Below are 17,536 nucleotides of genomic sequence, written 5' to 3'. Positions count from 1 at the left end.
ATTTCTATATTTTAAAGTTTTCGTTTTTTTAAAAGGTTGCGTGATTTTAAAGGGTTTCTTGTTTTACCTATTTTATCACGTTTAATGTTTATTGTATTACACTGCTCTATAGTAAGTTTTTCCCCGATATCCATTCATAATTTTTGAGCTTCGCTTTTTGTGGATGTTGTCACCCTTGTTAAAATTGTAATGACTTGAGATAGATACTTAAGTATTTTAGACTCGTAATTTTATTTTTATTAATTGGTTATTTAAATACCTAAAAAAAATGTGTAAATATAAAAATTATATATTTTTAGGTAGGTAGGTAATAAATAAATAATTAATGTAGTAAATAACATTAAATGTTTAATAATAATATTTGTTCAATGTTTAAAGTTAATATTACCTTATTTAAATTTACTTATTATAAGACAAAAGCTAACTAAATGTCTAAAATAAAGGGGACTATATACGAACTAGAGCAAGTGATGTTATGCAGCATTTTTTTTATTGTTAACTTTAATCAAATAGTCGAGAAAAAAAAATTTGGACCACAGTTTAATGAATGGGTTAAAAAAGTTAATACGAATAGCTACTTAAAATAAGGAAAGGCGCAGACATAAAAACATTTTATTTTTTTATTTTTTAGCAAAAGGAACAGTAATTTTCAATTATTTAACTATGTAATCAATCTAATTTAGCATTTAATTGAGTTTTTGACGTCATATGTCTTCTTAAAAAGTTATACTCAACATAACATTTGATGTTATTTAAAAAATCACTAAATATTATTAGTTTTTTTAATTTAAAATTGTTATCACATGGTTTTTTTTCGTTTATTTAACAAGAGTATTTGACAGTAACACAAATTATTCAGTTAAAAAATGTTTGGCATCATTCATGAATATTACCATTTATTATACATATTTATTATAGCAAAAACTAGCTAACAACTAACTTGATGATAATGGAACATCAAACACCGAACCTTTCATGCATTGTCTTAACATTAGGTAGGTACTGAAAATCATTTATGTTGCACAATCTATTCAATAAGATAGCAATTTACTTTAATTTAATTAGATTTGATAAGTTTGTTAGGCAATAAACAAGTTAAGATTGTTTTGGGCTTATATGTTTATAATTAATTTCTCAATATATTTCCTTATGTGTAATGTAATCTATGTATTAATATGAATTAAAGAAATGATATCATAAATATTTGACATAAATAAAATATATTTTTTTTCAAACTTTATTTGAACAGGTGTTTAGAAGTATTTTTCACAAATAATAGAAGCTCTATAAGTACAAGGAACAGTGTTAAATTGGGATTGAGGCAATGCGTAGTAGATGCATTCATCCACATCAGGGTCATAAAAGGTTCCATGGTCAAAATTTGTTCCATCTATCCAAACAGGTCCACTGCTGGAGTAGATCCCTCCCACCCAGAAATCTTCTCCGTCAGACAAGCTCTTCAAAAAGTCTTCTTCTTCCTTGGAATGTATAATTACTGGAAATCCTCCATATTTTCCACACTCTGACACAGCATACATCCAATTCAATTCAACTCCTCCCTCTAATCTATAACAGCTACCTTGAAACTCTGACCAACCTGTTGGGCAGGGGCTTGACATTTGAGATGTTGTAATCGGTACTTCAGTTGTCGTAGAATTAGATGCTTCTAAATGTCTTTGACACACAGGTGCTACTGGAGTTTCCTGTATCTGTGTGAGTGTACAGTCCCAGTCCTCCCACCACCAGGCTGTGGAATCCAGAACCATTACTGCACAGTCTGCCCTGTTTCCTTAAAAAAGAAATAGTTTGTAAAAGAAAAACAATGTCTGACTGTCCATCCATCCGAATCTTAAGATCTCAGTAACTGATGAATTGATAAGGCTGTGCTTCTCAGGGAATTGGGGTAAAAGTCGTGTCCCATTGGTAAATGATAAAACTTTCAGATATGACTTGGAAAATTGGCATGTGAAGTAAGCAAATAACACTATTCAGCATTTTAAGGGGAGTGTGACACTTTTACTTGAACCTCCCCCCCCCCCCCTAGCTGCATTTGGAGGGTGTAGATCCCTGTTAAGGGGAGTGTATCCACCCGTCATGATTTGATTTGAGGATAATCTCATGCTTCCATTCTGAAAGCCTATGCTTAAATTAGTACAATGAATTATTCTGTTAACTCAGTTGTTTCTCTTACACTTAATTGATTTTGAGGTTTCATGTTGATTATGTTTGTTAGCATTTTGTTTTGATATGCAATCATGCCTCAATAAGTATCCCCCTTTAAATTTAAAAGGAATTACTCTACTTACGGTATTCTGAGCTAGGGTTTTCACTTCCCCAACTTTCTTCTGTCAAGAGTTCTCTGTTATGGACCCATATCCAGTTTCCTTCTAAACCTTAAACAGAAAAAATGTTTGAAAAGTAAATCATACTAGTTGTAGTTATATGTAGTTGTATAAGACCTATGTTCCCAAAGTTGTTAATGGATTGCAGCCTATTTTATTTTAAAAAAGTAATAAATTATCAACCTAGAAAAATGAAAAGAGAAATTTTTAAATTAGATTGAAAAAGTTACCAATATCCAAAAATTTTATGCAGGTGCTTATAAGTTTCAAACTGTTTTTTACCTACATCTGTAAGTCCAAGGTACCAATGCTTAATTCCATCATATTCATCATCAAAATTTGCCAAGCTGTGTAAAAAACTGGAAAGCCTAAACATAATATAAATATTTATCTTCTTAATGTGTTGAATTATAAAAAATATGAATATTAGTATGTGCTATGTGGAAATGGATTGGATTTTGAGCCGAAATGGGATACATAACAATTTCTTTGTATTCATGATCAAGTTATTTTGTTATATTGAGTACAGGGGACCCCAACAAGGTTAAGGCACCACAGGTACAGCCCCCCGCAGGCTCATGAAACTTACAGGTTACAGGTATTAACAAAAAAAACTTCACCCCACTCCTTATTTGCAATTTATTTTAAAAATTAGGTGAATGTGGTGTTTGCTCACAAGGCACCTCAAAGAAAAGCACTTACTAACCTATGTGTGGTGGGTTCAGCCAGGTATCCTCCAATTTGTTCACAGTCATACTGGGCCTCCACCCAGGTGTGGTTGATCTTGGCATCCAGGAATTTGTAACATCCAAGTATATCGGCATCTATCCAATCATCTTTTGAAAAAAAATATTTAAAAAATCAATGAAACAAAAACATACCAGTAAATCCAACTAAGTTGATTTGTTTATAAAGGTTAAAGATGTAAAAGATCAATTAATAAGACCTGGACATTCTCCTATTCTGACAGATGAGTTAGGCAAAGACTCTGATATTTCCACTTCGGCTAGAGCAGCTCTACCAAATCTAAATAATGTTATTCTACAAAATATATTAAATAATTGTTTTTTTTTATTTCAAAATGAAGGAGGGCAAGTAATGTTAAGCACCCTCCAGCAGTGATTTTAAGCATTTGTTTGGCGAATAAAAATAAATACGCAAAAGTTATGTTTTATGAGAAAACAAGTTGAAATGACAAGCGATTATTGTCTAAATGGTATCAAATGTTTTCTTGAGTTTATTGTGGAGATAAAATATCAGGGCAAATATATTATTAAATGCTATAGAAGGCAGAAGAACTCACATTGTTCTATTATTTCAAATTACAATCCCTTTAAATAAATATACCACAAAAGTCTGCTTTTGTGTCTCAGTATTTGATGATGTAAAGTGCAATCTTATTTTACATTTCACAAAAAACTGAATGGAAACTTACAAAATAAAAAGACTTAGTAACTTTAATTTTTCCATTTTAAACAGAGACTGATATACTTAGCACATAAAATAATTAATTTATAACAGTCACCTGCTCTTTATCAATAAAAATAAACATACTTATCATTCTAAGAAAACTATTGGCAATGAATAATTTTATTATTGCGAAGTTAGGTACTCTACAACTTACTTTAACTATCTGTAAGTTTGTAATATTATTAGGGAAATATATTTAATTAGGCTAAAATGATTTATAGATATTACATTGCTATTTTTGTTGTAGAGATTTCGCTGATCAATACATCTCTCTATATCTTCCTTGTATATTTTTCTTTTTTAATTCATCAAAAATCTTAAGGAGAAAAGTATTTTCAAAGAATTTAATAATTTTGCTGTGAAGATTGTACTGAGTAATCATACAGTCAATTATCAATTATATCCATCTGTATATCAATTGCATAATTAGATAATAAAGTGGAGGGCTTAGAATGTTACCATCATACTCAGTGCTTCATTGGTACTTAGTATCAAATTTGGTTATGAATGGAATAATTCTATTAAGTGCATTTAACAAATTGTGGTACTTGGAATAGTAGTTCTGTGAATGTTTTTCTTGTATAAAATACAATAAAATTAGGTTAGACATTGAGATATTCTAAAGAAATAATTAACTTTTACCAGGCAGTTTTGAGTTATGTACAACATGTCCTTCAGAAAATGCTTGCAAGCATAATCTACAAGAGTTGTGTAAAATGCCTGTATTTGTATATCAATAAATAACATAACTAGACAATACTATAATGGTGTTTTGTTGTTTTTTGGGGAAACAAAACATACATATAAGTTCTATGTATCACAAGAATAGGATTTTCAAGCCTTAATATCCTTAGCTATATATATCAGTGTGTCTGTGTCTGTCTGTACCTTAACCTCCCAGCCCAAGAGAAATCGCTTTCAGAAAGAAACCCCCCTAAACTTTCTTTTTTCAACTTTAACCCGCTACTACATCAAGTGCCCCAGATTTAGGTATGGCACGTTTCTAGTGGTATATCCTAGACTAGCGGCTATGCCTCTAGGGGCACTTGAGGAGGGGAGAGTTAAATTCAATAACCTATTTTATTTTATAAACATTGGGGGAAAGTTTTTTTTCGGTGGGGGTGGTGGTACCATCCCCAATAATAGTTATACAAGATCCCAGGATCTATGAGAAGCTATCCTGTAAAGGAGAACCTGGTTGGTTCAGCGGTTAACAACAACCTTTGGTACAAACATACAAACACACAATATAGAGACTTCCTGTTACTTTATTACAAGGACTAGCAGTTACACCCCTAGAGGCCTCTGGGGGTACTTGAGGAGGGGAGAATTGAATTTGATAACCCAATCTATTATTTTAGATTTTAAAAGAAAAAGTAAAATAAAAGGGGGTAATTTTTTTCTAGGGGCGATTTCTCTGGAAAGGATGGTAGTACCCTTCCCCTAAATAGCTACACACCTTCCCAGAAGCTTCCCTGTTAAGGAGAACCCAATCAGTTCAGCGGTTAACGAAATCCTTCTGTACAAACAAACAGACAGACAAACATCCTGTTACTTTATTATAAGAAAAACCAGAAATAAATTAACAGAAGAAATTAAAGTTTTTTATTAATTTCAGCAAAGCTTTATAAAAATTGCTGATGAGTATATAAAAAAGAACAAACAGACTCATTACTTCATATAAACTTGAATTTAAGGAAAACAAGTAAACTACAGGGTGTTTCAAGAGAAATGTCATTTTTAAAAACTTAATTATGCATAGGAAAAAAATAATAATTATATAAAATGCTTTATACAGGGTCATTCAAGAGAAATGATTTTTTTTAAAACTTAATTATGCATAGAAAATAAAACAATTATGTAAAATGCTTTTTATATTTGGAAAACCTATTATGAGACATTTATGTTACAAATATTTAAAAATTATTATTTCAACAAATTATGCCCAAAAAACCGGTTTTTCCAAAGACCTTTTTTTCGAGGATTTGTGGATTTAAAGGGTGTGCAAAAAATACACTCATTTTTAAATTTTAAATTGCGTGACTTATGTTAATAGTAGAAAAATGTTGCGAAAACCGTTGGAATTGTCATAAGCTCTAGTTTTTGAAAATATAAGACTTGTTTTTGTGCTATTTGTAGTTTAGGAGCTACATTGAAAAATGTGAGAAAAAGGTTGAAAAGTTTTAAGTAATTGGAACATTTTACCTCGTAGCTCTTATACTATACGTAGCACAGGAATGGTTTTTATATATTAAAAAACTAGAGATTATGACGATTCTAACGATATGCATAACATTTTTCTACTATTAATACAAGCTGCGCAATTAAAATTTCAAAAAGGTGCACATTTTTTACAACTCTAAAATCAATAAATCTTCGAAAAAAAAGGCCTTTGGAAAAACCGGTTTTTAGGGCATAATTTGTTGAAATAATCATTTTCAAATATTTGAAACATAAATGTCTCATAATAGGTTTTCCAAATATCTAAAGGATTTTACATTATTGTTTTATTTTCTATGCATAATTAAGTTTTTTAAAAAATCATTTCTCTTGAATGACCCTGTATATTTGTAAAACCTGTTCTGGGACATTTATGTTTTAAATATTTAAAAATATGTAATATGTTCCAACTTAAAACTTTTCATCCTATTTCTTACATCTTTCAATGAAGCTCCTAAACTACAAATAGCTCAAAGAGGGTACTTATATTCCCAAAAACTAGAGTTTTTAAATATTCTAACAGTATGCATGACATGTTTTACTAGTAACACAAGCCGCGAAATTTAAATTTTAAAAATGTCTGCATTTTTTTAACATCCTTTTAATCCATATATTTTTTAAAATTTGCCTTTGGGTGGATTTTTTGTTTTTTTGGGGTGGTTGGAAGTGTCCCATCCCCAAAGAAAATAGCTTAAAACTGGACCAGTATGTATATCTTTGATGAGTAGAATCCAATAAATTCAGCAGTGTCAAAGATCTTAAGCTTCAGATGGACAGACATCATTCTACTTTATACTATAGATGGATTTTAAAAATAATTTTAAGATTGAGCACAGAATCTATTTTGAGTTTATTATAAATATTTCTCACAAATATAATCCATTGATTCACCATCACAATTGGCAGTATTAAATACTAAATGGCTCATACTATAATAAATACATTGGTTAGAAGATGGGCTATACACACTTCCATAATCATATGGGGACCCATCAATCCATGTCAATCCCCCACTTTGGTACACTCCACCAATCCAGAAAATATTTCCATTACCTAAGCTTCTCACAAAATCTTCCTCTTCTTTAGAATGGAGAATGGTAAGAAAACTGCCATATTTACCACACCCAGCAACAGCATTTTGCCAGTAATCGATTATTGGGAAATATTTATAGCAACTTCCTTCATATTCTGACCAGCCAGACTCGCATGTTGAAGGAGTTGTAGTTGGCTCTGGTGATGAGGTTGTAATGAATGTGTTGGTGTCTCTCTGGCAGACAGGAGCAACAGGGGAGTGTTGGATTTCTGGCAAAGTGCAGTCCAAATCCTCCCAGTACCAGTTGTCCTTGTTCAATACCATCACTCCACAGTCATTCTTGTTACCTAACATAAAAATATTTAAAAATCATTTTATCTCTTACTACCACCATTGATTTGGTATTTAGATTAATCAATGATAGGTGTTGACAATGTTTTCCCTTAAAATTATGCAAATGTTGAATTATTATTTTTGGAAGTAGGCTCCATTCTTTTGCTGAGAGAGATTTAAGTGCAAACTTAAGGTTCAAATTCTAAAATTTACAAACTTTTATATAGGGAGTGATTTTTTTTATAAGATATAGCACAAGAAATGTTAAAATGGGTAACCTAACCTCATGTGCTTTATATAAGGACTAGCAGCTTGGGCTCCTAGCCTTTAGGTGCTTAGTAAAAAACATTTAGGGGAGGGAATTATTTGGTTAGTTGACTCCCTTTTTTATAGTTTTAAAAAGAAAAACAAATTTTGGGAATAGTTCTTTCTGTGGCAACGCCCTTGAAGGGGCAATTCATTGTATTTTTAAAATCAAATGGCTTTTTATAGCTTATTTTAGGTTAGGTTATATTGGGTTTGTTGATTGCCCCACAGGGTTAGGCAATTGGCCCCTCAAGGTTAGAGCCCCCCAAAGGGGCTAGAAATAGGAAAAAAGCTACTGTGAAAAATATGAAGAATCGCCCCTTAAGGTGCATTGCCACGAAAGGGACTATACCCCAAATTTTTTTTGGTGGGGGATGGAATATCCCAACCTTTCAAGAAAATAGCTTAAAGCCATTACAGGACCAGGTTACTGAGGTATTAAGCTTCAGACAGGCAGACATTGTTCTACTTTGTATTATAAATTACCATGTTTATTGACAGGCCTGTTGTTTCCCCAACTATCATCAGTCAACATTTCTCTGGTATGAATCCAGTTCCAGCTTCCTTCCAGGCCTGAAAAAGAATATGATCTGAAATTATTTGTAATGATAACCACTAATTACTATGCTTAGTAATATGATGATCTTGGTGGTAACAGAACTGATAATAATGATTTCTTGCATTGTATTATAAACAGTCTGTAGATATAAAAATGTTCAATTATAGAATTAAAACCAGTATTTTTTTTAGCCCTGAGCTGGTTTTAATCTTATGATTGTACATTTTTTATTCATAGAAAACTGGATATAATATGATTCTTGACATAGTTTTTTTTTCATATGGATGAGAACCGGATATAATCCTCTGGAAATTAATCGGTTTCAAATGAATACAAGAAAATATATTCCATTAAGCAGGGAAGGGGAGGGGGGGTAGAGACATCCTCTAGTATAAAGTCATCCTCCTTCACTCTAGTGTTGAAACAACTAATGATGATTATAATATAATAAGACATGTCAGGATATCAAGTGGTAGAAGATAACAACTCATAAAAAATGTTGTTTTAACTAATTTTAAATGTAAAAAAATCTTAGGTTAACATAAAAACTACAGAATCACCTAAATCAGTGAGGCCAATGAACCAATGTTTTATTCCACTTGAATCCTCATCAAAGTTGGCCAAACTGTGAAGGAAACTTGACAACCTATAAAATAATATAAAATTATATTTACTTCTGAAAGACAATTAGAATTATTTACCCTATTTACTCTTTCATAAAATCATTGGTCAGATATTTGAAACAATATAAAACAGCCAAATGTTCCTTCTCTCATGTTTAGAGAGTTATTCTAGTAAAGAACTGTGTTCTAATCCAGCAGAAAAATAATTATGAATTTAAAATTTAGACCCTTTAATGTTATGTAGATATATTTATTGTACTGCTTACTGTTACAATTCTACATCGGGAGGGATAAGTTTTTGGGAAACAGTAACACCAACTTAGATATGTTTGAACTACTATACAACATATAACCTTGAGGCCTAGGGATACTAGAGTCGATCCGCATTTAATTCTAGTTTTCATTCGAAACCCATTAATATCTAGTGGATTAGAACCCGTTCTCATTCATGCAAAAACTATGTTTAGCATTGTAATTAAATCCAATTTTCTATGAATATAAAAATGTACAATCATAAGATTAAAACAAGTTTTTTTAGCCCGTGCTTTCGGCATAGAAAATTATTTTAATCTTATAATTGTACATTTTATATCCGTAGAAAGCTGGTTATTATACGATGCAAGAAATAACTGTTCTTTAATTCTATACTACCACCCTTCCCAAAATAGTTATAAATCTTCCCTGGACATATGAGAAGATTTACTACAGAGAATTACTAGGATCAGTGATTAGCAAGACCTTAGTTGCACACACATACATCCTCTTTCTTTCATAACAAGATTACTTTAAGTCTAGCTTCTGTGACTAACCTATGAGTTGTTGGTTCGGCCAGGTATCCTCCAATTTGTTCACAGTCATACTGGGCCTCCACCCAGGTGTGGTTGATCTTGGCATCCAGGAATTTGTAACATCCAAGTATATCAGCATCTATCCAATCATCTAAACATCAAATAGTTTTAAACAAATCGAAAATGACCAAAATGTTTCTTTGCTATGAAAACTTTTGCAAAGAAATTCATAACTTCACACAGTAAAACAAGATGGAAAAATATAATAATATCTGCTCTTTCATACCAAAATTTGTACAAATTCTAACCAATAATATGGTTGGATTTTTCTTTCACTGTGTTCTTATTGGTTTAATTGACTAATTTAGGATCTAGATCTACTGTATTAATTGAATCAAATTTACTTGGGCAATTTCCAAATCCAGTTGTTGTTGTTTCTGGTTGAGCTGTTGTCACAGTTGGAGGCCAAGTTGGAGTTGACTGGCCCAACCCCAATTCAAAACATCTGTAAGATAATATACATTGTATAGCGCAAAAACAGGAAATTTTGAAATTTTCAAAATATCTCATTCCTAGCCTGAAAAAATCTCAAAAAATCGCTATTTTTAAATTGGCCAATTTTTAGAGGTTTTTAAAAATTTTCTCAGGCTAGGAATGAGATATTTTGAAAACTTCAAAAATTCTTGATTCTACTCCTCAAGGCCTATTCAGGGATAACCTTGAAGCCATAGTTATGATGCAATGATTTTTTGACCTCCATAAGGGGGGCGTCAAAATTTCAAAGAGAAATTACTGGGTATAATACTTGTCCAAAATAGTTTTAAAAATTTACAGAAGTGTTTTTTTCACCAAAAGGCATAATAATTGCAACTGCACTACTTCAATTTCAAAAAAAGCCGGGGGAAAAAATCCTTTATTAAACATGGCCATAACTTTTTTAAAAAAAAACAGAACATATATTTTTAAGTAGAAGATTCTAACATACCCATCTAATAAGCCCCCCCCCCCAAAAAAAAAAAAAAAAATAAGATTAAAATATTTCTCTAATGGAAAATAGATATGAGAAATTCTCATTGAGAATACTAAAAATAATATGATTGGACACAAATTTTCCAGTATGGCCTCGCGAAATTGGTTTATAACCGCTTATTTAGAACGGGTTCTCAGCAATACTGAAAATTCATGTATTAAAGACAATTTTCAACAAATAAATATTAAAATGAAAATCATAAAATGGGAGGGGGGGGGGTGTAATGATATCTAAACTTAAACAGTGAGCAAAATGGTCTAAATAATGAGCTAGATTCTTGAAACTTTGTACATAAGCCTAGTCCAATTTGTACTACATCTAAATGAAACAAAAATACAAAATTTTTTATTTTTAGGTTAGGGAAGAAAACCCTGCGGAAATTGGATTTTTAGGCCTTTTTTGGTCTAATTTTGACTATTTTGATATAGAAACTTGCTTTATTGTTTTTTTCTTTTTAAGGTCTAACAAAACTGGTTGGTAATATGGATCTTATTTATTGGTCAGTTCGTTCATCTAATAGGAGGGTATGTGAGGTATCATTATTATAACCAGCTGCAAGAAACACTTTATTAAAGTACATGGAAAATCTGGTGCAACATCCAAGTAATGATATAACGATTATAGTAAGTGATGTAATTTAACAAGAACATTACATGTACATAGTTATTTTACATAACTTAATCTGACAAAGTAACAAACATAATAAGTTATAGAATAGCTTGTCTAAAAAAATACTTACAGAAGCAAACTCAGCAGTAAAATAAATCCTTTCATGTTGGAATAATTTTACTCCAAACTGACGATCGGTTGAAAAAAAGACTTGTTTTTATTAGCAAAACAAACATTTTTATCTCTTCAAATTTCCAAATTTATGAGTGACATTATTTTAAATATGGACAAATGGAGTAACAGACATAATATATGTAGATGGTTCATCTGACCATAGACGGGGGGGGGGGGTAAAATGGCGCGCGGAGCGCGGCGAAATTTTTTTTTACCCCCCCTAAAGTCTGTTGGGGGGGGGGGGGGGTTATTTAAATTTTATTAAATATTTAGTATTAAAAATGCGCGCGAAGCGCGCATAAAATTTTATTATTAGGGATTGGTAGGGTAGGGGTAAATTTTAAATGGGGGGGGGGGGGTAATCGCCCCATTACCCCCCCCCCCCCCTTGGACGTCTATACATCTGACCCCAAAATTTGTCAAGCTTTATAAGGAAATTCTAACAGACAAACCCATATTTATTTATGTTATCAATAATTCTAATTTTTCAAGGATATATTTTCCCGAAAAGCTAGCTCTATCCTGAAAAATTCAATATATATACCTGAATTATAATAAATGCTTTGGCATATGATTCAAATTACACAAGCGGAGAAATTTTCACAAGTCATATTTTAACCTAGCAAAGCTTTATTTAAGAAATACGACTATTCAGAGCTGACTCATTATGTCAATGAAATGAAAAAATAACCAGCCTTTAAAATCTGTACACTTTCTAACCAATCAAATGACCAGGTTGCTCCTCCACTGTTTTTCTATTGGCTGATTTAGAGAGTGTGGCTCTAGATTATCTCTGTTTATGGAGTAAATAATTGACAAGCAAGGTGACGAGAAATTTCTCCACTCTGTTTTGATACCAGAGTCTCTTCTGAAGCAACAGAGCAAAGTAGCTCTTGTTTTCTACAACCTGATTTATTTTCTGAATAAACTTAGCAAGGCATTTTTTTAAATCTTAAGTTTGTTATTAATGGATGTAGAATATACGTGAATTGTCGTTAATTTATGTTGCTAATATGGGCATTATTTATTGGTCAGTTTGTTCCAATTGTAGGGGAAACGGTGAGGTAAAGGGCAAGCTTCATTGAAGTACATGATAATTTCGTGTGAGATTCAAGTAATGATAAATCCATTGATATTTCATAATACCATCCATTTGATTTTATACAATTTTTGACAATTAAAGGATGGATATATAATGGAATCCAGACAACTATCCTCTTTTTTTCGATGGATAAATATATAATAATAACATTAAAATGAAATCAGCACTAGCATATGATGAAAAAGGACGCATAAGAATCCAAATCATTTTACAAACTTCTCTAAAAATTTTACCTGATTAAATCAGCTCATACCAATAACGAAATTAATTCGGAAGAAAATCACGAAACCTATACGTGTTTTTCAGCTGTCGTTGGGGGGCAACACATCGTAAAATTGACGACCTCTCCATTTGCCCCCCAAATATTATTTTAGATTTATTTTGCTTGTTGGTTATACCTTATTCCTGTGATTAAATGCACGTTTTGAAATGTTTGATTTTTTTTTGTTTTATCATCAAAAAAAAGGTGCAAGATAAGAAATGATGCTTGTTGTTATAATTGTAAAGCTCCTCTTTAAAGAGTTTTTTTTTATCGCATAGTAATATAGACAGTTTTTATAAGCGAAGCTTTTCTATAATTAGGGTCGGTCAGTCCGTCCGGAACGGATACCTTTTTTCGTTAATTTAGGAATGTTAGAATTGTCTTATCGATTTCAAACTTTGCATGGTGATTTCTGTAGTAGTTAGGTACGATTTAGAAAGCGTAGCAACTCTATAATTATTACCAGAATGTCCATTTTAAACATGTTGTTTTTTATACTTTTTTAATAACAATTTTTATGTGATCTAATGATCCGATTGATCTGATTTTTGGTATACTGATTCCTGGGACAACAAAGTACAATATTATAAGCAAAGCAACTTTATAATCAAGTCCTAAAAATGTAATTATGTCCATAATCATTATCCTTTATCAATAAGTTTTTCAACAAATTCACAATTTTGCTTTGACTCTTATTCATTTATATTCTGATTATTCAGTTCTGACACTATACAAGTGTTAATGTCCGTTTGTCCTATCGTTTCAGAGCTTCGCTTTTATGGATGTTGTCATCCTTGTTTCTTGGAATTTTGATCCCTTATACTTGGGTAAGATAACATTGTTTATTTGCGGATTTTTGTTTAAAACCGTTTTATTGAATAATAACTCCTATTAATCAACATAAACATGGATTAATAAACGGACAAGTGAACCAAAATTACCTCAAATATAAATATAAAAGATAAAATAATGATGAAAAAAATCACGAAACCTTCATCAAAATATTTTGGGTATAGTCCCTTTCGTGGCAACGCCCCTTAAGGGGCGATTCGTTGTATTTTCAAATGGCTTTTGATAGGTTATGTTTGGTTGGGTCATATTGGGTTAGGTGATTGCCCCGCAGGGACTAGAAATAGGAGAAAAACAACTGAGAAAATACAAAGAAACGCCCCTTAAGAAGCGTTTCCACAAACGGGACTAAAACCAATATTTTTAATGTCCTTTGTTGCATAACCAATGGACTAGCAGACAAAGTAAGTTGTATACGAAATCCTCTTGGGAAATGGAACCTTGACACAAAAAAATCAGCAATTTTTCTTCAGTAGCAGCAGAAAAAAAAAATAAAGCTACTTGTCCTTTCATCTTTGACCTAAAAATCCCATAGATGCACGGGAACTTTAAGAATTTAATAATTTAAAAAAATTAAGTAGGTACTAATGGAGCTGCCACCACTAATTTCAAATAATAAAAACAAAATTTGGGGGGAGGGTGGATATTTTGTTTTGGTGGGGGGGTTGGGGGTGTCTAACCCCCCAAGAAAATAGCTTAAAACGGTAAAACCACCACAGGACCAGTAGATATATTCCCTGATGTATAGATATGTTTTTTTTTGTCAGAAGCTTAAAGTCTCAAATAACTACTGAAACGATTTAGTTCTCTATTTTAGGAAAGCTCCATATAGGTCCTCTGATTTCATTTCAAGAATTATGTATTAAATCACAGGTCCCCTAGCTATAAAAAGATATTAGACTGCTATAGAATAGCTTAAAACCATCAATAATCATGACAAATTGACACAAGACACAGGACAATGTCTGTAAGAATTTTATAAATTCAAACATGTTGGGTCGGAAACATTTTTTCTGTTCAGATAATTGAATATTGAACCAAAAATTTGAAATATTTGTTTTGTTGTAGATTGACCTTCAGATTTTTAAAATAGGTAAAACTTCAATAATGTATATGTGCGATGGTTTTTAAAACGACAGATTACAATTAGAAGTATAAACAAAAACAATTTAAATTCAGCTATAGTTATTATTATCTTCCTTGTTTAATTGAGACTTAAAGTCAATCATACTCAATAACAAGGATGACAACATCCATAAAAGCAAAGCTTTGAAATGGAAGGTACTAACGAATATTAACACTTGTAGAGTGTCAGAACTGAATAAACTAATTATTAATGCATATGTCTATACCCGCGACCGTGGCTCAACACGTAGCGCATCCGCTCGACGTCGGGAAGGTGATAGGTTCGAATCTCGGTCCGACACCGCGTCATAACTAAAGACGTTAAAAATGGTTCCTACTGCTGCTATGTCAGGTGCGCGACATAAATAGTTAGAGTAGGGGGAATGCCTTGGCCCAAAACAGGCGCAACTCACTACCATGCACAGTTAGGACTTCTCAGACAAAGGTCGTGCAATCAAAGGGTTGGTTGTCTGATGGGCAAATGGATGCTTTACACCGCAATCATAGGGCTTAGGGCTAACAACCCTATCCCATATCCATAAAAAGCCACATTGTTACAGAAACACTGACAAATTGTCAGCGGCCTATGCTCCCCCTGTGGAGTGAAAAGGGCTTGTTACTGTTTTTTTTATGTCTATACAAAATAAGTAAGTAAATTTGTTGCAAAACTGATTAAATACATGTTACTATTAACAATTATAGAGTTGCAGCGCTTTCTAAGTCGTACCTAACTGTTATAGGAATCAGCATGCAAAATTTGAAATCGATAGGACAATCCTAACCTGTTTAAATTAAAGAAAAAAGCTAACTGTAACAGACGGACCTTCACTTTTAATAGAAAAGCTTCGCTTTTAACAATACCTACAGGCATCTAGGAGCACTTGAGGTTTTGCAGGAGGGGGTGGGGGTTGGAAATGGACCCTTTACTTTTTTTCCTTTTCAATACAGAGGAGAGGGATGGGCGAGCGTTGTTTTCATAGGATCGATTTCTTTTTGGAGGGTGGAGGTACCCAAAATAGTTATAAACCTGTCCTGGACTGAAAATATGAAGCGTATTGGTTCAGCGGTTCACGAGAATAAGATCCTGCGCTGTACACAGACAAACAGACGACAGACAAACAAAGGGGGGGGGGGGTAGTTAGTGCTAAAATTCCGTAAAAGTGTGAGTTATAAGGCTTAAAAACAGTTGTAAAACAATAATATTCTCTAAATATGTATATTTCTTATTAAAAAGAACTGTAGACGAATTTTTTTTATAGATCTTTCTACTACTGTTTTTAAGCCTTAAATAAAACTCACACCCTTACGGAATTTTAGCCCAATCTACCTCCCCCTTACCCTCTTACGTTTATTATATAAGGATTATTGACATTGGAATCAGGCGTTTTACAAAAATTTCCCAAAAAGTTGAACATTTATTGTTCTTACTTTCTGTTTAAGGCCCATTTTTTCCAACCATCATTCCTCTATTTCTTTTTGACCAGTAAGTTCCTTTTTTTTGGTTATCAGTCAAAACATCAAATATAATATCTAGCTATATAGTACATAAGTATAGAGACAGCGTAAAGTGGCACCAAAAAATGACGTCATTCAATAAAGTTGACCAATGAGATGCCAGTATATACTGTAATTGACACATGGTAAAATTTATACTGACCTCTCATTGGTTATTTTTTATCGTATGACGTCATTTTTTGGTGCCCATTTAATTTACGCTGTCTCCACAACTGTATAGATAGATAAACTAAATATCATTATTTACACAAAAAATATTAATGAAAATACGCTAGCTGTAGGGGTGTCAAGTTATTTTAAAATAGAATATTTTTCAAAGGCTTAAGGCTACCACCCCCCCCCCCCCCCTCCCCCCAAGAAAAAGCTTAAATCTGTGGTATAACATTCCCTAAAAAGTTAAGTCTGATCGTTTTAACAGTTACCGAGATAATAAGATAGGTGGACTGACATCGTTTTACAAAAACTTTTCATTTGTTTTAAACGACCACCCCTATACTTTAACAAACCCCCTGAAAGATATTTCAAAACCAAATTTTTCCGCGTCAAGATTAGAATCAACATGAGCCAATTCTCAGGTCTATTGACAACAAATATAAAACACCATCCGGCCAAAACTCCATACAAATTCGTTATTTTTTATTATTAATTTTTGTTATTTAAGATTTATATTGCCTTTTATACGACTGCTTTGACATTACTTAATTATTAATTCATCTTATTTTAAAAGAATAATCTGCCAAATACCAATATATGTAGGTATAATATATAAAAATCCAGTATGGATTCGAAACCGATTAATATCCGCTGGATTAGAACCAGTTCTCAACCACAATGAAAACAAAACATGTATAACATCGTATTACAGACAATTTACCACGTATATCAAAATAAAAATCTTAAAATTAATACCAGTTTTGTCCCTTAGGCCCCTTTGGTTAACAAAACTGGTTTAAATCTTTTTCATTGAATTATTCGCGGAAATATGTCTATAATACGATGCTATGAATAACTATTAACATACCGCAATGATTTATGTATGAGTATGTATGGAGTAAACTTTAAGAATAACATTTTTGTCTCCCGAGTTACACGAAACCAAAGTGTCAAATTGGCATATTTCGGCACACTTCTTACTTCACCTGAAAATTGATTGCCTATTTAATGCCTAATTTCCAAAGTTGTACAACAGATAACCC

The 17,536-nt window shown here is 32.2% G+C and overlaps 2 protein-coding genes across 3 annotated transcripts; both read right to left on the bottom strand.

Moving 5' to 3' along the window:
- Positions 1 to 271: 271 nt before the first annotated feature.
- Positions 272 to 3,820, bottom strand: LOC145327205 (C-type mannose receptor 2-like). 2 transcript variants are annotated; one of them, XM_080170782.1, is made up of 6 exons: positions 3,778 to 3,820; positions 3,289 to 3,368; positions 3,049 to 3,178; positions 2,625 to 2,710; positions 2,307 to 2,393; positions 272 to 1,789 (listed from the first exon to the last, which is right to left on the bottom strand). In XM_080170782.1, exons 1-6 carry the CDS (start codon positions 3,810 to 3,812, stop codon positions 1,254 to 1,256), a joined length of 954 nt encoding a protein of 317 aa, XP_080026908.1. In that variant the 5' UTR covers positions 3,813 to 3,820; the 3' UTR covers positions 272 to 1,253. The 2 variants fall into 2 exon arrangements, with proteins under 2 accessions (XP_080026908.1, XP_080026909.1); XM_080170783.1 differs by lacking the exon at positions 2,307 to 2,393 and having other exon boundaries at positions 880 to 1,789.
- A 3,030-nt stretch (positions 3,821 to 6,850) lies between these two features.
- On the bottom strand, positions 6,851 to 11,553 carry LOC145327204 (C-type mannose receptor 2-like). Its single transcript, XM_080170781.1, has 6 exons — positions 11,444 to 11,553; positions 10,079 to 10,179; positions 9,696 to 9,825; positions 8,824 to 8,909; positions 8,191 to 8,277; positions 6,851 to 7,412 (listed from the first exon to the last, which is right to left on the bottom strand). The coding sequence occupies exons 1-6, from the start codon at positions 11,476 to 11,478 to the stop codon at positions 6,886 to 6,888; spliced, it is 966 nt and encodes a 321-aa protein (XP_080026907.1). The 5' UTR covers positions 11,479 to 11,553; the 3' UTR covers positions 6,851 to 6,885.
- Positions 11,554 to 17,536: the final 5,983 nt, after the last annotated feature.

The sequence above is a fragment of the Acartia tonsa genome, chromosome 8 (genome assembly GCF_053477335.1).
Source record: "Acartia tonsa isolate MP-2025a chromosome 8, ASM5347733v1, whole genome shotgun sequence".
NCBI lineage: Eukaryota > Metazoa > Arthropoda > Copepoda > Calanoida > Acartiidae > Acartia > Acartia tonsa.
Note: the sequence above shows the minus strand (reverse complement) of the source record. Positions and strands in the feature narration are given on the sequence as shown.